General features: G+C 46.7%; 2 protein-coding genes across 2 annotated transcripts in view; one reads left to right on the top strand and one right to left on the bottom strand.

The window, feature by feature from the left end:
* Positions 1-2,107: 2,107 nt before the first annotated feature.
* LOC113971716 (urotensin-2 receptor-like) lies at positions 2,108-13,176 on the top strand. The gene is made up of 2 exons (XM_027691917.1): positions 2,108-3,250; positions 13,147-13,176. The coding sequence occupies exon 1, from the start codon at positions 2,108-2,110 to the stop codon at positions 3,197-3,199; it is 1,092 nt and encodes a 363-aa protein (XP_027547718.1). The 3' UTR covers positions 3,200-3,250; positions 13,147-13,176.
* Positions 13,177-15,352: 2,176 nt separating this feature from the next.
* The window catches only part of OGFOD3 (2-oxoglutarate and iron dependent oxygenase domain containing 3), a 43,255-nt gene continuing 36,186 nt past the window's right edge, over positions 15,353-22,421 (bottom strand). The window contains exons 9-10 of the mRNA XM_027691920.1: positions 17,902-18,026; positions 15,353-15,568 (exon numbers count right to left, since the gene is read on the bottom strand). Of these exons, the coding sequence (XP_027547721.1) occupies positions 17,932-18,026 (95 nt within the window). The 3' untranslated portion in view covers positions 15,353-15,568; positions 17,902-17,931. The remainder of the gene's footprint in view (positions 15,569-17,901; positions 18,027-22,421) is intronic.

Below are 22,421 nucleotides of genomic sequence, written 5' to 3'. Positions count from 1 at the left end.
ATTCTGTTTGATCACGGCTCTCACACACTCCAGGCCCAAGTCCACCTGCTGTCGAGTGCTCTGCTAATGCTTGTGGGTGTGCAGAAGAGACTCAGTGCATGGTGAGAGCACAGGGCTGGAGGGGAGAAGTGTCTCTTGCTCAGAGAACAAGTTTTTCTGTGCTGCAGAATGACTTCAGGCAGCAAATGATTTTTTAAGGGTTTAACAGGAGTAAGTTCCCATGGATACATGTGTGTATCCTACATGTTCAAGGAAGCAAGTGTCTTGCGGACTCACTAATGCCTCGTGTTGCTCAATTAAACATTTTTGTGCTGGAAGGAAAAAAGGGAAGTTGAAATCAGTCATTTACTAAACAGATGAAGTAACTCTCTGTCCAGTAGAACCTATTGCTCTGCTTACCTCTACCATCTCGTGTGATCACCCAAAACAAATCAGGTAACAGAACAGATGACAAAAGTATCTGTTCTGGCTTTTTTTGCCCTCTGTCCTGGCCACTAAATGAAGACATACAAAACCAGTGAAAGAACAGTTTCAAAATAAACAGGAGACAGGACTGCAAAAGTTGCATGCAACCTTATTCTCAGAGCTGATCTATTTATGCCAAATCCAGATCTCACTTGCAGTCTGTGGCAGTCAATCCCCTTGACTGCCATGCAGGCAGGATTTGGCCCTCATAAAGTATCCGCCTGCATTCCCAGCTGCTCGGTCCAGCTGCCACAGAGGAATGTAGGGCTGCTGAGGGCACTGTCATGGGATGGAGTCCAAACTTCCAGTGAAAAAAAACCTCCACCTCAGCGCTTGGATTTAAACTTTGTTGGTGCAATGGCTGAATCTGATAAAGTAAACCCCTGCCTGACAATAATTGAATTTAGATTCTTCTCCCTCACCAGCATTCAAATCGTGTTTGAGCCAGGTCTTTATTGAATATAGCTTTAAGCATTTGGAGAGAGACACAAACATTGATGAAGGAAAGCAGAGTTATATGTATGTGTGTGTGTGTGTTCACTTCACAGCAAATTACAAACGAGTACTCAAAACAATATTTTTACGGGGCTGAATCCTGCTCCTACAAGTCAAAAAGACTTTCACCACTTCGTAGCATGCCCCAGAGAATTAGTTGACAGTTTGCACAAAAGCACTTTGAGTAGGGATTAAAACAAGCAAATAAATACATGGCACTCATTTCAGCACTCTGGTTTAAACAGAAATGTTTGCAGGCTTAAAAGCCAGTTAATTCCTATTGGAAATCAATGGGAGCTGAGGAAATACAGCACTCTGGTAGTCTTGAAAAGCTGTGCTTTGACTGTGGATTGCACTAATCTCTGCTTTCTCTAAAATAAGATTGAAATGTAAGGTGCTTATCGATTTTCAACTGTCCCTAGATTTCCAACCTAAGGGGAAAAGTTGTCTCCGTGAACCTCATTCATCCCACTCTGTGCTTCCCCCTCTTCAGGAGAATCAGCCGTCACTGACGCTCGATTTTAAATCTTACTACAGCATCGCCACGCTTTTCAGAGCAAGATTCAAAACAGGAGCTATTTCCACGGCGAGGAGAGGCTGTTCCAGCCCCGGTTCCGCATCCACCTCCATCTCAGCCTCTCCGAGCGCATCTGGAGCGCCGTGCGCCGGGCACCTGCCGCTGCCTCTGGCTCTCCCTGTTGGCCGCTGACATTTCTTTTGCCTGATGACTTGAAAGCGAACCACCGAACCCCGTCGCCAGCGATGCCACCGGGGGAAGGCAAAGCCAGATTCCAGCGGAGCGGCCAGGAAAACTTTTCAGGGAGCTCCCGCCGCGCGCCGCTGCTCCGCGGGGCTCGTTCCGCGGGGCGCTCCGGACCCGCTCCCGGCTCGGGGCCCCGCCGGGGCTGAGCGCGGCTCCCCTCTCCCCGGAGCCCTCCCCGGGCCCGGAGGGCACCTGCCCGCCCGCTCCGCGCCCCGGCCCCGCCCGGAGGTGCGGGGGGTCCCGCAGCCGGTGCGGGGCAGCCCCGGGGCGCGGGGGCGGCTCTTCCCCGGGGCACGGCCCTGCCTCCCGCGGGGCGGAGCGGCCGCCGGCGGGGCGCGGAGCGGCGGGGCCGGAGCGGCTCTGCCGGGGCCGCCGCCGCCGCCCATGGAGCCCAACGGGACGGCGGCGGCGGGGGCGGGTAACGCCTCGGGCGGCGGGGCTGCCCCCGCGGGCGGCCCGCTGCTCATCCCCTCGGCCTTCGGGACGGTGCTGTCGGTGATGTACGTGGCCGGGGTGGCCGGCAATGTCTACACGCTGGTGGTGATGTGCCACTCGGCGCGCTGCGCCGCCCCCATGTACAGCTCCATCGTCAGCCTGGCCCTGGCCGACCTGCTCTACCTCTCCACCATCCCCTTCATCGTCTGCACCTACCTGGCGCAGGACTGGTACTTCGGGGACCTGGGGTGCCGCATCCTGCTCAGCCTGGACCTGCTCACCATGCACGCCAGCATCTTCACCCTCACCCTCATGTGCACCGAGCGCTACCTGGCCGTGACCCGGCCCCTGGACACCCTGAAGCGGTCGCGGGGCTATCGGAAGGTCACGGCGGGGGCGGTCTGGTCGGTGTCGCTGCTGCTCACTCTGCCCATGATGCTGATGGTCACCCTGACCGAGGGGGGCAAGGCAGAGGGCAAGGTGAAGAGGATGTGTGCGCCCACCTGGAGCGTGGATGCCTACAGGACCTACCTGACGGTGCTCTTCAGCACCAGCATCATGGCCCCGGGCATCATCATCGGCTTCCTCTACACGCGCCTGGCCAGGACCTACCTGGAGTCCCAGAGAAACCCCCCCCACAAGGAGAAGAGCAAGAGGTCCCCCCGGCAGAAGGTCCTCATCATGATTTTCAGCATCGTGCTGGTCTTCTGGGCCTGCTTCCTGCCGTTTTGGATCTGGCAGCTGGTGCGGCTCTACAGCAGCTCCCTGCAGCTCACCACCCAAACCCAGAAGTGCATTAACTACCTGGTGACCTGCCTGACCTACAGCAACAGCTGCATCAACCCCTTCCTCTACACCCTGCTCACCAAAAACTACCGGGAGTACCTGCGCAACAGGCACCGCAACTTCTACAGGTTCACGTCGTCCTTCCGCAAGAGGGGCTCCAACCTGCAGTGCTCCTGGGGACGGTCCATGTCCTCCAGCAACCAGTACGACTACAGCTCGGAGGCCCTGGGCATGGCCACGCTGAAGGACAAGTGAGGAAGAGGAGGCGCTCCGGACACACCAGGACCAGCAGAGCGTCTGGCCAAGGTAGGGCTTTGGGACACCTTAGCCCTGAAGGGGCCTCAAAACTCATTTCTGGCTCTCTCTCTAGTGAGGGGCAAGAAGTTGCCTGAACCCAAGTACTACGAGATGAGCCTGAATTCCCACCTGGCTTAGGGCTGTTGGAGGGGTCCTGCTGGGAGCCAGCAGCCGTTTGGGACAAACCCTGCAGGGTTTTGGGTGCAGAAGGTGAGGTGGATACTTTGTTCAGTTCTGACACAAACTCTTCCCACGCTTTGGTGAGTTTTGCCCGGATCCAGCTCCACACACCGTTTCTCCTGTGTGGTTTCTCAGTGCTGTCTTCAGGCTACAGCTGGGTCAGAGCTGCAGAAGTCTGAAATTGGCCCAGTATTGCTTCAATTTAGCTGCAAGCCTTGGGTTTGCCCTGTGTGTTACCACTGTCTATTTCTGGAGTATAAAAAGAGACCTTTAAGCCCCCTTTCCTATTTCCTGTTACATTACGGTGCATTACAGTTTCATCAAGCTTAAAGTCTCTATTTTAAAATTCATTGCAGCAGCACTTCCAACTCCAAGCATTCAAAAACCACAAGGTAAGCTGTCAGAAGCCACGGGATTACCTAAAAAAAAACTTGTAATTTTTAAAGGTTTCCACCTAAGGTGATTTGAATTTACCACTGATTTTTTTTTTTAAGTTGGTCCCTTTCTTAAAAGTCAGCAGGGCTTGAAAAACCTGAACATTTACCTTGGAAAGAAAGAAAAAATGTCTTATCCTATCACTCAAAGACCTGGGGCTAAAATAAAAATGACTGAATCCTTTATCAGGAAACTCATCATAAAAGAGACAATTTTTTTCATGACATTTGATCAAAAGCATTTTGCCTCAATGTATTCTACTCATTTTCTCCCTACTTGGCATCTCACAGTAAACCTTCACCACAGATGCCTGTAAGCATTTAAACAATTGTAAAATGTCAGTTTATAAAATAAATGCTGATTAAAAATGGACCATCATCAGGCTTCCCCTCACCTGGTCTCTTCACCCAGCTCAGGGGGGTGTATTCAGGGCAGAAGCTGCTGTTCCCAGCTGTGGGGATGGAGTTTGGTTCAATATTCCTCTTCCTTGTTCTGGGACAGACTCTGGAGATAAGTAAAGCATGACATGAGTTGCATAAACTATTGTCAGCAGCCAGTGATGCCCGGGGACTTGTGAAGCAGCAGCAGTGTAAGGAACTGTCATTCCCACTTTTTTATTACACACTCCAGCCCCCATCTGCCTGAGCAGAGTCCCACTCCAGCCCTGCAGTGCCACTGCAATCCCGTGTCCTTGGATGATCCTCTCGTGTCCCACATCAAACTTTAGGGTGTGTTTGTGCCAAAGCAGAGACACAAAGCGCCAACACCGCAGCAGGGATGGGGAGCAGAGAACACGGCACAGGGACACGCTGCATTTTATGCACTCAACCAACAGACAAATAAACCCCACGGGGCACATGTGGGATGCAGAGTGAGGAAGCACATTCCTGTGCCTGGCATCAGGTGTTCTTCTTAGGAGTGCAGTTGTTGGGGTGCTTTCTAGGGGCAGGGGAATAAGTAACTCACCTGCTCATACTACTTTTAGCCACAGGACTGTCTTTGAAACACTGGGGACCACTTTGTCGTGTCCAGTATTGCACTGACTACCAAGCTGGGCAGCTTAAATAGACCTAACAGTGCCCATTCCTTATGAAATAGGGGGACTAGCACACAGTTCATGCTGGGAATTGGCAGGGAGAGCGGGATTCGGCAGTTTTTCAGAACTTTTCAGAAAATAATTACTTTTTAAATTATTAATTCTAAAGTCATTGTTACTTTTCCTTCGGTTCCCATTTCCGAGGCTGGAAGTCACTCCCATATAAGAATAACAAAGATAAGGCTGAGCTCAGAAGGTGGTGTACATGCATCTTCTGTGGGGTGTGTTGGGCTGTCCTGCTCCCAGGGAGATGTCCTGGCAGAGCCAAGCATGGCTGCATCCCTTCCAGGTGTTGCACATGCCATTTGGATTCTTGACACAGAGCTGATGTCTCTTGATTTCTCTTGCTTGGTCCAAGGAGAAGATCCTTGGGAGGCCACTCACAGCATTAGGAGGCTGATAAAGGGGGGGGGATTACCATGTACAAAATAGTTGCAAGGCACAGTGTATCTCTCTTAACAGGTTTGTCAGGGGAAGCAGATGATGGAAGAGCTGGATAGGTATCAAAAAGAGTTTTAAAGGAATGTGCTTTCTGCTTTGAAAAAAAAAAGTTAAAAAACCATCCAGCCTGAAAACATATTAATAACAAGGGGAAGCTGAAAAGGAATTCCGCATAGAAAAGAAGAGATAAAAATGCAGATCAGATGAGGTCTACAGTTGTAACCTCATGTGGGCAAAAGCAAACAGAAGGGGTCGATTTGGGGGACACTTCCCAAGACACCTCATCAACCCCCAGAAAGGATTCTGTTACTTTGCTCAGTGCTGTGAACAGTGTGTTGTGGATGTGCCTTCTGTGCCACATGGTTAGAGCATCAAACATCAAAGGGTTCACGGAGCAGCATCCAGATGAAAGGCAAAATACTGGATATTTCAAAAAAAGTGTGCCCAGCAGGTCAGGGAAGGTGGTTTACCCGCTCCATTCTGCTCTGGTGAGACCCCACCTGCAGAGCTGCCTCCAGCTCTGGAGTCCCCAACAGCAGAAGGATGTGGAGCCACTGGAGCAAGTCCAGAGGAGGCCACAGAAGTGCTCCAAGGGCTGGAGCCCCTCTGCTCTGAATCCAGGCTGGGAGAGCTGGGGGTGTTCAGCCTGGAGAGGAAAAGGCTCCAGGGAGACCTGAGAGCCCCTTCCAGTGCCTAAAGGGGGCTCCAGGAGAGCTGGAGAGGGACTGGGGACAAGGGATGGAGGGACAGGACAAGTGGGGATGGCTTTAACTGGAAGAAGGCAGAGTTAGATTGGCTATTAGGAAGAAATTCTTCCCTGTGAGGGTGGGGAGGCCCTGGCACAGGTTGCCCAGAGAAGCTGTGGCTGCCCCATCCCTCAAAGTGTCCAAGGCCAGGTTGGACGGGGCTTGGAGCAACCTGGGCTAGTGGAAGGTGTCCCTGCCCATGGCAGGGGATGGAATGAGATGAGCTTTGAGGTTCCTTCCAACCCAGACCAGGCTGTGAGTCCATGATATTTGTCTCTCACCGGGTTTTTCAGCCAGCATGTGTTTCGTCCCAGCCCCATCCCAGCCCTGCTCCTCTCTCCCATCAGGCTCTGAGAAAGCCATCCAAGGTTACTCTATCCAGAGAACCAGTCCATTGGATGATGCCCACAGAGCACGTCACTGGGGCTGAGGGGAGCCTGTTTAACACACAGAACTGGGCAGCAGCCCCAGGACGCTGCTGTGTGTGATGAATGATGACTCTGCAGCAGCACAGGGAGCAGACACAGTTCAGACCTTCACAAACATGACTCCTCAGGAGCCTCTTGTACTCCTGGGGATCAGAGCTCAATTTAAAAGATGAATTACATAAACAACATCCCTCTTATTGTCCCATCAGACCAGTGAAACTGCCAAAAGCCAGGAGGTTTGATCAACTTCATAAATATCCTGCAAGAGCAGATGTTCTAACTGAGTTCCTCTCTGTAACTGGGCAATCCTTGGCTGTTCTTGGTGTGCTCATGTTTTGGGAATGAGGAGACAGCCTTCATGTATCTTCCTTTAAGAACAAAACCAAATTAATCTGGTAGCTCACTTTGGAAAGGGATTGCTGCTGCCTGTCTGGAGCACAGAGTCCTGTCTGGGGCTGACACAACCTTTAGGTTACCTGTGAGGGGTAGCTTTACCTGCTGTATTTTACCTGTACCCAGAGAATTTTGGGGAGGGTGTTGGTTTGGCTTTGGGATCTCAGCATTCCTGAGCACATTTCCCTGTGTGCAGGCCATGCAAACCTGCTGTAAGGCACCTCAGGCAATTTCCCACGTGAGGGAGAGGTGTTACCTGTCCTCAGCACTGAAAAGGATGAGTCAGGAGTCCCAAAATCATGAGATAGAAACATCTTGTGTCCACAACCACAGAGGTCACAGAAGTGTATAGAAATTGAGATAGACACATAACCAGAATCTGGATGATGAGACTTTGCAAATTCCGTGTATTGTTCCACTTCAGGTAAATCTGAATCATCTCAGGCCAGGGCTGAGTTACAGGGTCAGTTGGGCTGTAACTGGACAAACACATGGAGAGTTCCTTGAAAACAATTTGACTTTGGCTATTCTACATTCCAGGAAATCAAGCTCTGTGTAACCTGGGATCATTTGTCATACCCAAATCATTGTAATCCTGTGGTTCTTAATGCTTTGGGGTTTTTATTACAGATGAAATGTTGCTGCAGGTTCAGTGACACAGCTGCTTCTTCAGCAACATGGGAGATGGGAGTTTTAGGAAAGGCAACATCCTATTTCTTGATGGGACAGAGGCTGTCACTGCAAAACTCCATACATGCTTTACAGGAAAGAAAATAGTTTAATCACTAGAAAATATTTTCCAACACCCCTTAGGATTTAGGGTTTTATAACAAAAAAAATGGAAACCCACCCAAACTGTGAAAGAAAAGCAGTTTCATCCTGAGTGTTCTCTCTTTCTTTGATCTCAGGTGGTATCTGCTGCTGCAATGGCAATTTTTCCACTTTCACTTGAAAACCCAAAATGCCAGTCCTTTGTGGGACAAGTGAGAATGGTTGTTTTCACCAGACACAGAGGAATCCATTTGAACCTTATGGAATTGTTGCAGCCTTAACCTTCAGTCACACATTTTCTTATCATCTTTCTCCCCACTTTTTAAAACCAAATTGGCAATCAATGCTCAAAAGCCCCACATTACAATTCAATCATAAATCTGAGCAAATAATTAACTTTTTCACTCCTGTTTTAGCAGTCAATTTTGGTGTTGAGTGTGTGACTAAATACCAGGGAAACCAGTGAAAGAAAGGGCACTTTATGAGCATTTTGTACCTTCAGCTACAAGATGCTCAACTTGCTGTCATTGCATTAACCAAGGAGAATGAGCAGGATGACTGAGTGAATAATGTGTTATAATCTATTCATAATCACCAGTGTGATGAGAGGAGAAAGTGCATAAACCTCACATCAGAGCCCGGCCCTCAAGCCGTGGGAACAGATAATGCAGAACCTGAGAAACCCTCAGGGCAGCCCCGGAAAGTCACAGCTTTGTTTGGAAGTTTGTCTGAGAGGACTCCCGGCTTTCCCGTCGCATTCCAGAGTCCCTCTGGTGGCAGCAGCGATCTCCCAACCCGAGGTGTCGGGAAGACAATTTGCTTTTTAGTTTAGGCTTTAAAACACAACAGTTGCACAGAATCAGGGCACCACCTGACTACATGAGAGCATTTAATAGCTTTAAAGTGGAATGTTGCTACAACTCCTGAAGGGGAAAAGAGAAGAGAAAAGCTACTTCCAAGCACTAACTTCCCTCTCCCACATTTCTTCCCATGCCAAACCCAGACTAACTTGATTCCTGTCATTTTGCACAGCATCCTCCCAGCCAGCACCCACAGAGACACCCAGAGCTGGTGATTAACTACAGTTTAGCCCAGCTGGGGGTTTTTGCCTTATAATATTGGTTTGTGCTGCTAGTTTCAAGATTTTCTGGGGAATAGAGAGACTCGGAGTTAATTGCTGTGGCTTAGAAGAAATACATTGCTTTGTCTTCAAAATAGTAGCCACAGCTCCACAGGGTATAAGTACCCTTTAAAGTTATTGTTATTATCATTACACAAGTTTTTTGCCCTTGTTTGGGAATGTGTCTGAAGCTCAGCAGAGAGAAAGGATGTGTCAGTTGGTGGCAAAGTATTGGGTGGGGTTGGATGGCTCAGCTGAGCTTTGTGAAAGCAGACGGAGCAAAATCACTGCCACTCACTCAGCCAAACCTCTGGGATGCAACAGGTTTCTGTCAGACACCCAACACTGAAAAAAGTTATTAGTACATTAATATTATATTAGATATTGGTATATTTAAATCCTAAATGGGTCATATTTCAAAAGGGGTTTTTAAAATCATAAATATTTCTGCCCAGGAATGCAGCTTTCTGCCAACATTGAGTTTCTGGTTGGCACATATCATCTTGGGGGAGATTAATTTCATTTTAGAAGCTTTCAAATGGTTAAAACTGAGTTTTGTGATCTGTGGTCCCAACTAGAGCCATCTTGTCCCCAAAGAAAAAGTTCCCAATGGAATGTACCATAGCAAAACTGTAACATTTTCCTTTAGTTCCCCACCCAAGAAACGGACAATTAAGAGAGGAAAGGGAAAAATGAATCCTGTAGAAGTCTTCTGGCATTTGGGCTCTACTTTTCTGGTTCTCTCCATTTATAATTTAAATTTTAATTTAAATGGAACACTTTGGTAAGCACTAGGAATGGTTCTACGGTGAGAAATGAGGTGCAGAGTTAAGAAGCATTTGTTGAATTTATTAGGGAAGGCTGAACTTCAATACTGTAGAAGATCCCACCCAAACCCCTCCATCAAAACACAAGTAGTAAATAAGTTCGTGCAAAATCAAACCACCAGTGATATCAGCTGTGCTTGGCAGAGGAAACAGTTCTAAAACCAAAGTGGGGCTAATGCTGGAGAAGTAAAATCTGCCAAGTTTGTCCCAGCTTGTTTTGGCCAGTGTCTGTTAGTCTTTCCTTGTGCATTCCCGTTAGGATCTTGAATTCAGCTCCTGAATCCTTAACTAGAACCAAACACGATTTCATCCAAACAAAGCAAGGGAGATTCCTGAAGCTAAATGTGGTGTGTCCATAAACACAGCCTGTTAGAGACAGTTACCCCTTCAGCTGTGTGCAAACCAGGGACATCCATCACATTCACAACAAATTCACAACCCCTTCTACGCCTGTTGTTTTCTTAAATATCAGCCTGGCATTTGAGAAGCACAGGGCTCGTTCTTGCATGGAGCCTCCTGGAAAAAGGCACTACAATTACTTCTCGGGGTACACTGAACCCATCTTCCAAATATCTGAAAGAGTGGAGAAGGTAAATTAACTGTAACGTAGAAATGCTAAAAGAGGAAAGGCAACAGCACCCCTGAAGACACTTGTAGAGAGGACCCCTAAACCTCCAGAGAGATGCAGGTCCCACCAGACAAGCTGTGCCCAGCAACAGGCAGCACCATTCCTGTGCCAAGCTCTCCCTTTGGAGAGCATGGGCTGGCAACCAGCTCCCAGCATTACACTCCTCAAAATCCCAGTAACCCCCAGCTTTAAACTGAGTTTCTGCTTTTTCTTTGTAACAGATTTTGTGGTTTTTCCTTTCATTTAACGCCGTAGAAGGGAATATCTTCCGGAAATGGCATTATTATAAAATCAGCTGGAGCCCTGGTTACTTCAGGCCAGCACATTTTGAAAGCAGCTTTCTGGCCCTGGGCAGTGTCCAGAGTAAAGACTGGTAGCAGGAACACACAGGGAGTCTGCACCCCCCACCTGCCCCGTGGTCCCAGTGGGTACCTGATCCCACTCGAGGGATCAATTTATCTCCCTTCACATCACCTGCTGGTGAGGGCTCTGAGGCCACTCATCCTGAAAGCACTAACACTGCTGATAACTCAGGCAAGGCTTAGAGCAAGATAGTGAATAAAATCCAGGAGAGATTTACCAGGGGGTTGGTGCTGGAGATGCCTGTTGAGGCAGTGCTCATGCTGGAGCTGAAGAGAGGATTAACTGCAACAGGGTTTCAGTAACTGAAACAGCTCAGAAGTCCTGGATTCTCCTGGAAAATGACCTCAGGGAAGGCACTTCTTGTGCTGCTGTTCACTGAGTGCCTAGAAAACAGTGACAGTATTTCCACTGTCTGTATATGGGTGTTTTAGGATGTTACTGATTTGTGTGACAGGTTTTGAAATCTTTGGATGAGAGATGCTGTGGATGGAAGGGAAAATGTCTCCTTGCAGGGATAACTTAGGGTTCAGGTTAGCTATTCATGGTTGGACAGAGGAAATGTCTGTGTCCCAGAACTTCTCTGGTTTTGATTGATGGAGCTGGTCAGTGAAGATGATGGTTCACCCCCAGCCATGGCAGCTGAAATCAGCCTCCTGATAGAAGCATCATCATTTCAGTGCATCGATACCCCCTCTAAAACCTTCCTCAGGTGAGAAACAATAGCAGGAGATACAGTAGGGAAGCAAAATCTTTCTTCTTTACCTCCCAGGAGCCTCTTCTTCCCCACATTACAGACTGGGAGCCTGGGGTCAGTGGAGGTAAAAGGCAGAGCCTGTGCCTCAGGCTGCTCTGACAGCAGGTTATCCATGCAGAGGAGGCTGAACAGAAAGAATTATCCGAACACTTATTACCAACTGCTAAACACAACAGAACTTCCCTGTCATTTTGTTGTTGGCATCTTTTTAGAATGATTAAATCTGTCGAGGAACCTCCGCCTGCCTGAGGCACAGCACAATTAATTCCCAACAACAGAAGCAGAGGAAATAACAATCGAGTAACTTTGCTTGGCCGCTTTCATGTGTTTGTTTGTTTTAATACAAAGGCGAGTTTATTGTGGCAAACATCTCTCAGACTTCAAAGCTCTGCCTCAATCTTTGCAGCAGCTTCTCTTAGGCTGGATGAAAAAGTGAAGCCCCACAGCCTACGGTGCCCAATGGTAGAGGAAAAGATCCTTGCAGATCTGGTTTAAATGGTGGGGGAACCACAGTGAAGGGGTGGGGACAGGGCTGGAGCATCACTTGGGTTTTTATCTCCATCCATATAAATGAGTATTTTCTCTCCCAGTGCTCTGGGTATTCACTATCTATGTCTGTTATTCAGGGAAAAAAAGTAAGAATTTTTGGGTTCAGCCCAATGAAAGGCAAGAAAAAAAACTTTAAATCTATAACTCTGTGGTGTGGGGAAGCTGTTTGTGTCCCCCAGTTCTAGTTCTTGTGTTCACAGACCCAGAGGGGCCCGTGGGAGCAGGACAAGAGGGGCCTCAGGCGTGGGGAGAAAGGATTCAACAGCTACCTGCAAAATGGTGAAATAATTAATGTGTCACACTGAATTACTCATTAATGAGAGCACAGAGAAATGCCTTTAGGCTGAGAGCAGCCTGAGGAAGGCAGCGCTACACCAGCTCCACGCTGACCCTGGTAATAAGGGTTTACACCTGGTGTGGAAGTAGGAGGGGAAGGAGAAGAGCACCCGAGGGGCTCTGGGGGAAAGCATGTGCCCAGGCACTTCTAGCTGCCCAAGATTTAGGGTTTCCTAAAATCTCACCTGCTGTCAGGATCTCGGTGCTGAACCAGCCTTGCTGACAGCCACGTGCCCATTCCAGATGCAGCCAAGCCCCAGCCCGACTTCCTTGCAAGTGCTCCTCCCTTCTTGCCCTATTTACTGTGCTCACAAGCAAAACCAGTCACTCCAGGAGCCTCCAAACTCCACTGCAGGCACTAAACCCACCACAGGGTGAGGAGTTACAGAGGCAGCAGGAGTGGGGTGTCCCTGCCCCTCTGGCAGTGTCAGGGCACAGAATGAAACAGAAAAGCTCCCTGGCAGGAGCACATTAGCTTGGAACTCAAAAAAATCATCAAAACAACATCTAAATAAACATTTTTGTCTCCTGCCACATTCTCCAGTAAATGTTTATCTCAGGAGAGCTCCGAGGCACACGTTTGAGACTCAGTCTGTGGAGGGTCTAGGTACAATTACAGACCTTATCCCAGAGTCTGCCTGAGCAATGTGCATTCCCATCGCTCACTAAAGATGGAATCTCCTGCCTGTGTTGGAAAGGGCTTGAACAGAAAGATCATGGATCAAAAATGACTGTTTAGGTTACCTGTCAGTAAAAATGTGTTTGTTTTTAGCATATTGCTGTCTTTGCCATTCTTATTTTAATCCTATCTTTTTTTTTCCTGTCCCTGCGTGTTCAGTCCTTTCTTTGTGTTACGTTTCCTTCTCAGCAACAATCCACTGCCTCTCCCAGGACTCTGCTCCACCCTCACTTTGCTCCACAGCTAAAACCACCACCCATCCCACTCTGATACCCCGGGAGAGTTTCAAGGCTTTGGGGAAATTTCTTAACCTCCTGCATTTCAGAGCTGTTTCTGGTTGTCCCACATAGAAGGCAGAAGCCTCTACTGATTTCCACAACCTGATCAGAAAGCTGGCATGTTCCTGCAAGTGGGACTGCTATAAGCAAGTCCTTCCACTCCATTAGACAAGTTCTGTGTGACAGCCAAGAATATGATTTAACTTTACTCCACCTTCCACTCCTCTGTCCCTCAGTGAGGCTGGTACATCTGCTTTTGCAGCCCTGTAGTTTTAAAGGATTAAGTCATTTTACTTTATAGCACTGGGTTTTTTTGTTTGTTTTTTTTTCCAATCAAAAGTAATTATTTCGTGTCCTGATCAGGTTCCCTGCCCACCCCCAGGCAGCTGAACTGATAGGACTGATGAGCCGTGAAAAGAAGTGTTTGTGAAACATCTTCAAATGTGTTTTAAAAATCACGGTCGAAAAGCTTCAATACACCTGAGCTTGTTCTTGTTTAATAGACCAGTCAAACCAAGACCTATAAATGGCTGAATTCACAATCCAAGCAACTTCTACCCCGCTGCAGGTGGAAATATCTTGTGTTCTCAGGCTTTGCCTTCCGCTTTCCTCTTTCTGGTCAGTGAGTAGGGTGGTGGCTTCCCCACCTAGAGTTGCCCATTAGCCCCCAGGGAGGCTCTGTGAAGCTTTGTGAGGCAGAACAACCATCAGGAACATTTACATCCTTGCCAGAGCACCCATGAAAATGTAGTCCTGCAGCTCTGACCCACACTGATGATTTTTATGATGGATCTTCAGTCTGGAAGGGACGACACAGTTATGGTCTCAGCATGGGGGCATTTTCCTTTCACTGCCTTGGAACCTGTGGGGTTTTTTCCTGTTCAGTTTTCAATTATTTGACTCACACCTGATGCACTTCACTCCCTGGCACGTTAACAGCTGGTGGGTTCGAAGGCTGCAGTTGTGAGGGCAGTGCCTGGAATGGATGGTAATTACATGCTGAGCTCATTATAATTGTTCAGTCATTGAATAATTTGGAAAGGCGAGCAGGAGGAATGTTTGGTTAATTAAGAGCTCATTTAATCACTGCTAAATTTAGCCCTCCAAAACAGTGCTCACCTTCCCCACATTTGGAAACCTTTGCCTACCTGCACTGCCAGGGGAAGCAGGAACACTCTGCTCCTCACCTCGTGGTGTCATGGCTTTGTTCCTGCCAGCTCTGACCCTGCACATTTGGCTTCACGTTCATTAAGATCCTTCTGAAGCTGCCACCAGTCTCCAGCAGGATGTTTAATTAGAAACAACTCACCTGTAAGTGCTCAGGCACTTTTGGGACCAAAATCTCATCCAATTTAAAAAATTGACTGAACAGCAAAGTCTGAGAGCTCAGAGAGTGTGAGCAGGAGAAAATCTTTAGAGCCCTCAACATTCTTCTGTTGCTGCTGGTCTAACACAGTTGCTGTGCAAGTGTTTCTTCTGTTTGAGGTTTTTGACAATTTAAAGCTTAGAGAGCAGGTTTAGCACCCAGGGGATGTTTTCTGGAGCTTGGACTGATTCCCAGAGGCTCTGGGGAGTCTTCAAGACGGTGCTCAAGACAAAAAAAAAGTGTTTACAGCTTACTGCCATGTCTTTACTATTGTCCCAAGAATGTCAAATATCCATATGCAAATTCAGAGAGGCTTGTAACTGAGGACTTCTGGGGAGAGTTTTGAGGGAAGGACTTAAGTGGGAGGTAGCATTTGACTCAAGACGAGCACAACTTTATTTAAAACAATGACTTAGTGGATTTAAAATAATTCTTTTGCTTTGGACTTGTTGCTTAAGTGCTTTTATCCTTTGCCTTAGATTATTTTAATACATTAGAGTCCTCGTGCACAGTCAGTGGGGTGTAAGTGCTGCTGCAGATGGGATGTGGCCACCAGCTGGCACATGCTCATGAAAAGGGGACCCTCCTCCCAGCACAGAAGTCAAGGGCAGATGTTCAGAAAGAAGAAAAAAGAAAAAGGCAAAGCCCTGAAACCCTTCCTGATCACAGGCATGTTTATCCCCTTTGCACCTCCAAAGTGACAAATGGTTTAAAGACTCCAAGAGGTCGTGGCCCCTCCACTCCTGTCTGTCAGAGGAAGGAAGGAAGAGTCTGTTCTGAACCTCATCCTTCATAATACACTTCAGAACAAAGTAAACTTATTTTTTTCTATTAGGGAGAAGGTACTAAAACAAGCCAGATCTCACATGGCTGGCAACATACCAGTCTTTTACAAAGGTATCCATGAACTTCTTCTATTTTGCTTTCAGTTCAAATGCTGCAAAAAAAAGGAAAATTATTTTTAAACAGGTTTTTCAGAGCAAACTCCATAAGGTCAATGGTGCAGAAGAGAAGAGTAATCAAAGCAGGTTGATTTTAAAACCTGACAACCTCGACAGCCTCCTTGCAGCAGCACGGAGCCACATCAGTTGTGCTGTTACCCATGGTTACAAAATTGTTGAATGAAATGAAATGGAATCCAAAGCTGTCAAGAGTTGTAGCTCTCACAGAGGCAAGACAGATGATGTGGAATGGTAACTCCTCGAGTACTCCACTGGGTCCTCAACTGAATATTTTGTCAAACTGCTCTAAATTATCAGAACTCGTCCATTCTGAGTCTGGGATGCTGAGGAGATGAGGAAGCTCCTCGTGGGATCTGGTTGATTGTAAAAAAATCCCTTTTTCTTAACAAGAGGACAAGGCATAAGGCAGGTCCTCAAGAGACCCTGTGATTTCAAGTACAGAAGTGTTAAGGGATATTCTCTCCTTGCCCCAAAGGAAAAAGAATCAAAGTAAAGTCTGGGTTAGAATTAGTGTTTTCTCTTCAGTCAGTCATTTCTTCTAAATTAATAAGGCAGAGACACCTGCTTTAGCAAAACAACTAAACAGTACATCAATAAAGCAGCTGCTTTGCACCAGGCAAGTGACTTCCCACTGGGCATCTCTCAGGTTTCTGTGGATGTTGGGCACTGAGGCAGCCACAGACTCCTCTGTTCCCCTAAGTTCTCTGCTGGATTTTGGGGGTACTGTGCTGGGATGAGGATGACAGCAATGCTGTCAGCATCTTTTCTTCCTGCTAAGCATCTTTCCATGGCACACCAGGGCAGCAGGAATTCCCATCAGCCTCCTTTCCTTACCCAAGAAGCTACAAAAAGCCAACAACTACAGAGGCTGGAGAAGTGCTGCAGACTCATCTCAACTCTCAGTACTGTGTGAGATGTCTCTACAAAGCTATTCCAGTCTCTGCTGGTGAAGGGATCCCACCCTCTGCCAAAGTCCCTGGGCCAGCAGTTAGTTTACCTTTCCCCATCCTGTTTGTCCATGTGATATCAATTCCTATCAAGTATCATTTGGGATGTCAGACCTTGTTCAGCACTCAGTGTTACGCACATTTAGCATTTGCTCCTTCTCAGCTCCTCTACAGCAGCAGGAGGTCTCACCCTTCCCACCACCTGCAATGTCCTGCCGAGTCCCACAGAAAATCCCAAATATTATCTCCCAATCCCCCCATAGGGTCTCTTCTGCTGCCACCACCTCTTGGAGTCTCCAGATGTGTCCTCCCCATCCCAGCTGTCACTGCCTTTTGTATTGACAGCCAGAGCAAACCCTCCAGCCCTCACCAGACCCCAGACCTCCTCCTGGGGTGGTCCCCGCCGCCCACCCCGCAAGGGGCCGAGGGACGCGAGGGTTTTCTTGGCTGGAGCGGGTGCAGACAGAATTCTTGTAAGCATCAGTTTTACTGTCTCTTCCCAACATAAACTGGACAAATTGATGGAGTCCTGGCCCCGAGGATAAACACCATCTCCAGTGTTTAGAGTAACTGTCTCTGGAGAGGAGCCGTGCTGCTGAGCCCACACCCCGGGAGCAGCCCCGGGCACCAGAGGGGTCTGGTGGCACCGCCCTGGCAGGAGCCTTCCCTTGCTCTCAGATGTCTCCAGGAAGGATAAAGACTAGAAAAAGTCTGCAGTTCACCCAGGGACCATAATAACAATCTGAAACTTATTTTGCAGGGTTACAGAGGAGTAGCAATCAGCACCTGAGGCTCCTGCAGAAATCCCTGCCCAGGGCTGGCTGAAGTGCCCAGCACAGTAGTTCCAATACACCAACGTTGCAAAATGCTCAGTTTTATGGAGTTTTCATATTTCAGATTAGTTTCAGCTTTTTAGCTGTTTAGGAATGGTAAAGCCTCATGTGGTTAGGAAGCGTTCCTGGCTATTATCTCTAAAAAGAACTTTAATATTTACAGTCAGGCTAGTACTTCTGGAGGAGACTGAGATTAGATAAGCTCATTAAGTCAAGCATTCTTTCCACACCTGCGTTCTTCCCAACAAAATGGTAATTCTTCAATTTCAAGGCTGTTAATTTAGAGACAGATTTTATTTGTCATGCTGATGCAAACCTGAACCCCTGGCACTAAAGCTGGCTCAGATGTACACAGGCTGTCCTCCCCTTTCAGGGCCTTGAACACAACTGGAAAATCCCTGTCTCCTCAGTGACACAGCCTCGTGCAGCTGGACTACTCAGAATGCATTCAGCAAGCGTGGAATCAGCATTAGAAAACTAAAATCATATTTATTTAAAAGATTTGGAGTATCCTAGTCCTATTCCCACCTTTGTCTCCTCTGTAGTACAAACAAGCTCTCATCTGCACTTAGGAAGTAGCTGTGGGTGTCTGGAGCAAGCAGGGACTGAGTCTTCTTCCAGCTGCACATCCAGCCCCTGCACATCCATCCAGGCTGGAAGGAAATAAAACCAAGGTCACTAACCCTGTCCAGCTGATGGGCAGGGGAGAGGCAGACAATAACAATGTTTTTTAAGTTAATTGATGCACTGGCTTATTCACTGCATTTCATTCATTAAAAACAAGGCTTTAAGACTCAAAGATTTGTTTTTTTCGCAATTCTGTCAAACGGTCTAACAAGAGGCTCTTGCTGTTCCTAATGACCTTGCCAGGTTTGTAACTTTATTGCCTTGGAAGTGCACCCACAATTACAAAACCATGACACCTCCCACTCCAGGGTCAGGCCAGCAAACACCTTCCCTTCTGCCTCGCCCAGATCCCGCAAATCACGAAGCCTGACCAGAGGACAGAATCGTTAATTTAGCCCTGAACATCTCAGAAGTGTCTTCCTGTACAACTCAGCTATGGAGAGGCTTTTGATTGCTGCCCTTCTGTGCATGCTTTATGGCTGAAGTATTTAATCTAAGGAGAATGATTAGGAGGAGCACAAGTTCTCCAAAGCCTATGTGAAAATTTAGCAAGAGTCAAAAGGTGTTTAACTTGTATTGAAAGTGATAACTTTTGCAGCATGCTGGAGTTCACTGCCTCACAGCCATCTGGAGGTGCTAAAAGCATTGAGAAAACAAAACCCAGAGGTCTCAAGTTCCAGTTGTTGAGGGGAAAAGGCTCAGGGAGGCAGCAGCTGAGATGATGGAAGACTTCAAGGCACTAATAAATGTGACATGAGTGAGTCTTCATCTCTTCATCCCGAGCTGTGCTCTCAGCTGGGCACTCTGAGATGGGAACAGCCCTCCTGAGAAATCCACAGGCATTTATTCTGTGCTGCTTCCTGCCTGCTCGTGGTCTGAATGGATCAAGATCTCCATCAAAATGTGTAACTGCAAAGGGAAAATGAGCAGGGACAGTACTGGATTTCCAGATACTGTTTAAGCATGGAAAAGCAGAGTAGGACCTCAGTGGAGAGCACTGAAGAGCAGGTGCATATTCTCTACACCACAACTAAAGGATTAACAAATCAGTAAAACTCTGTTCTTTTTTAAGAGTTCCAAAAAACCCAGATTTTTCAAGCCCTTTTTTCCCCCCCAAAGGGAAACTTTCTGTAGAAGTCTTTATATTTATTAATTCAGTTTTAATGTCGTCTTGGATTATTTCTTATTTACAGATCTGAATTCTGCCTAGTTTGAGAAAAAGTAAAATAGATGCTGTACATATATCACCTGATGGCCAGGACAAGTAGCTGAAGTAAATGGTGCTGAGGAAGAGGTCCTGTTGAAAGCTTTATGGAAGGTTTTATCAGCAAGAGCTTTGCTGCCTGAAAACTCTCAGTTTGCAGCTCTTTGTCTGATCTTCTAATGAAACAATTCAGCAGAGTGAGGAGGAGGAGGAGAAAATGTCAGTTTAAATTGACACAGACGTGTCAGTGTGGGAGAAATCTGCAGCTGCTCCCTGCCTAAAACAGTCTGAAATTTAACTTACCCCTCTGCTTGACTTACTTCTGTTGTATTTCTGTTTCCATACCAGTAAAGTACAGATTATTTTGATCATATTTGTCCCCGTGGAAAGGAATGACTCCCAAATTCATTTATTTTCCTTTAAAATAGAGAAACCAATAAGAAAACTCAAATTTATGGCCCCTAATGAAGTCTAAATACCCCAAGTCCACGATCCCTTCTCTCACTGCTATTTTGTTGAGAAGTGCAAGGACTAAATGGGCCCAAGGTTTGTTATTTCACAGGAGCCTTTTAAGTTCTGAATCACCTGGTAAAATGTGGCCTTATTTTTATGAGGTTATTCAGTGAATCACAATTAAAGCCCTATTATGCAGGGAGGACTCCCAGAACATGTCTCCTCCTCACTAATATAAATCAGAAATAAACACATTTGTCTGCTAGAGGGAATGGAAGAAACCACCATCCAGAGCCAAGACATGCAGAATGACTCCATTAGGACCTGCCTTTGTTTATTCCCCCAAGATTTAATGGTCTGGCTGGCAAGTTAATATGCTGAGGAGGTCACCTCCAAGGTAGGAATCCACCCAGAGACCTTCCCCTGGCAGTGAAAAGCACTCTCAAAGGAAAACAGCAGGATTTTTTTTCTGTGGAGTCAGCAGCAAAGTGTCCAGGCACCTACATAAACAGCTTAAAATAATTGTATAAACTGAGGAAAGAGAAAGAGACAAGTCCTCAAGGTGTCTGTCCAGAAAAATCAAGCCTCAGGAACCTAGTTGGTGCTTTTTTTTGGTTGTTAATAAAAGAATAGGAAGGGTATCCATGTCTAAAATGAGCTTTTTTTGAACACTGGAGGCCTGTCATAAGAAATTCCCAGAAATAAGTAACATGAGCTCCACAAATCTCAGCTTCTCTCTATAAATAGAATATTAAATAGAATATTTCTTTCAAAAAGAGGTGCTGTGGTTTCAGGCACGTGCTCCTTCTCTGCTTCACATCACTGAGCTTCAGCTTCAAGTCTCAGTGCAGTTCATTATGAACAATAAATCTGACGTGGCAACTCATGGATTCCACCAGTCCAGATCCCTTGGGCAGCCTCTGGATTATCCAGCACTAAACCCAGCTGTTTTCATGTTTGTTTAGATGCATCTAAAAGTTACAAAAATAAAGGGGATGGTACTTCCAAGCTGCTTTATTGATTCCACAGTCAGAGCTATTCAAGCAAGGCATTTCTTGTTGTGGTCCCAAGCTCTGACCTGCTTTCTGTAGCTTCTGTTTCAGAATTCCTTGCTCATTGTCCATGAGGTATCATGAAAGACAAGAGTGCTCAACAACAGACCCCCACCTGGTCATTATTTCAGCTTTACAGGAAAACAGGCAAGATGGAAAGAAACATCTCTGAAATAAAGGGTGGTGGTTCAAATATGGACGATGCCTGCAGTGGAAGAAAAATAAGAGAGTAGCTGGGAAAAAATGAATGCTGAATAGTGAAAAATCTTAAAAATTGAGTTAGGAATTCTTCTTAAAGACTAATGCCCCACGTGGGCTAAAAGGGTCAGAGGAAAAACCCAGCTCCTCTTCAGTCCCAGCAAGGCAGTCAATGGGTAAATAATGGACTATTGTACCCTGTTCAGTTCTTGCTACATGTAAAAGTTGAGCTGTGTTTGGAGAGAAGTGAGATATGAAATGAGGGATTGGAGGGGAGCTGATGCACACAAAGATGTGCACTTTGGAAAAAGGATAGTTATTTTCTTTGCACAGTCCTGCCTGAAGTCACCAACACTCACGTGGAAGATAAAAAATGCCCACACAGATACTTTGGGGATAAATTAACGATCAGTAAAAGAGAGATGACTGGCAGGTTTCAGCAAACATGATCTAAAATTAGCCTTCAGCTTCCTAAGAGTGTTTACAAAAAACAAGATTAGGCAGAGATGTTACAGCTCTTCCTGGTGTTTTAGAAGGAGCAACAGACTCTCACCAGAGGATTCCCCACCACTCCAGGCCTGACTCTGAGCTGGGTTTCCCAGGATGACTGATCTGCCTTCCTGAATGAGGCTGAGACCATCCATGTGCCAGAGCCATCTGTGGTTCAGAGAGGAAATAACTCTTCTGCTGCTCTTGGAATGTTTTTGCTTGGATTTCCACACCAGAGACTCAAAAAGGAGAGACAGGAGTTGGGATATATTTTTTCTTTTTTTTTTTTTTTTGCTTGGAGGAGGGAGGTTGGTTGTATTTATTCCTCCCCACTCTGAGCCCTGACCTCCAGCAGCATCTCCTGGGTTAATTCCTAGAATTTGGACAAAAGTATTGCACAAAGCTCCACAGGAGCATGTCAGAGAGAACCAGTTCTCCTATAAACACTGTCCATGGATATCTGGATGTGGAAGGAACATGAGGAACTATTACATTAAAAACAATGTCATCTTCATTTACCAGGGAAAGGAAAGCCATTAAAGGAGACATTCAGGGGTACTGAGAATTGCAATTGAAGAAACAAAACCAGATTTCCTTGACAGCACAGTCATCATCAATGCCACTTCAGCTACATTTATTTTAATGTGCACATCATTATGTGCTGCAGCCTCAGAAAGCACCTGGCTGAGATGCTGACCTTAAAAATAAGTAAGACAGGAAGCTAAATTTCTGCTACAAATCCAAATTAAAATCTTTTTGTAAATAGATTTCCCTTGTAAACATTTCTGGACTTGAAATTCATTAAGGTGGAGCGCAGTGTATTCCAGGGGGACAATCCATATTCAGGAAAATCTCCACGTAAATGTACCTTTCCAAACCTTCAGGGGAATTAAAACCCGTGATTCCACAGCTGCCTGCACAATTACAATGTTATACCTGAGAAATGCCAGGAAGTTCCTAGAATGCTACAGTAATGAAAGGCAGGTTTACACTAAAAACATCATCCAGTCACATACCTGTTCATT

The sequence above is a fragment of the Neopelma chrysocephalum genome, unplaced genomic scaffold (genome assembly GCF_003984885.1).
Source record: "Neopelma chrysocephalum unplaced genomic scaffold, ASM398488v2 Primary Assembly neopelma1_84, whole genome shotgun sequence".
NCBI classification, from domain to species: Eukaryota; Metazoa; Chordata; class Aves; order Passeriformes; family Pipridae; genus Neopelma; species Neopelma chrysocephalum.
This window is presented reverse-complemented; position numbering and strand designations above follow the sequence as displayed.

Excerpts from the sequence above, each read along its gene's own strand:
- LOC113971716 (XM_027691917.1), top strand. The coding sequence starts at position 2,108 with ATGGAGCCCAACGGGACGGCGGCGGCGGGGGCGGGTAACGCCTCGGGC.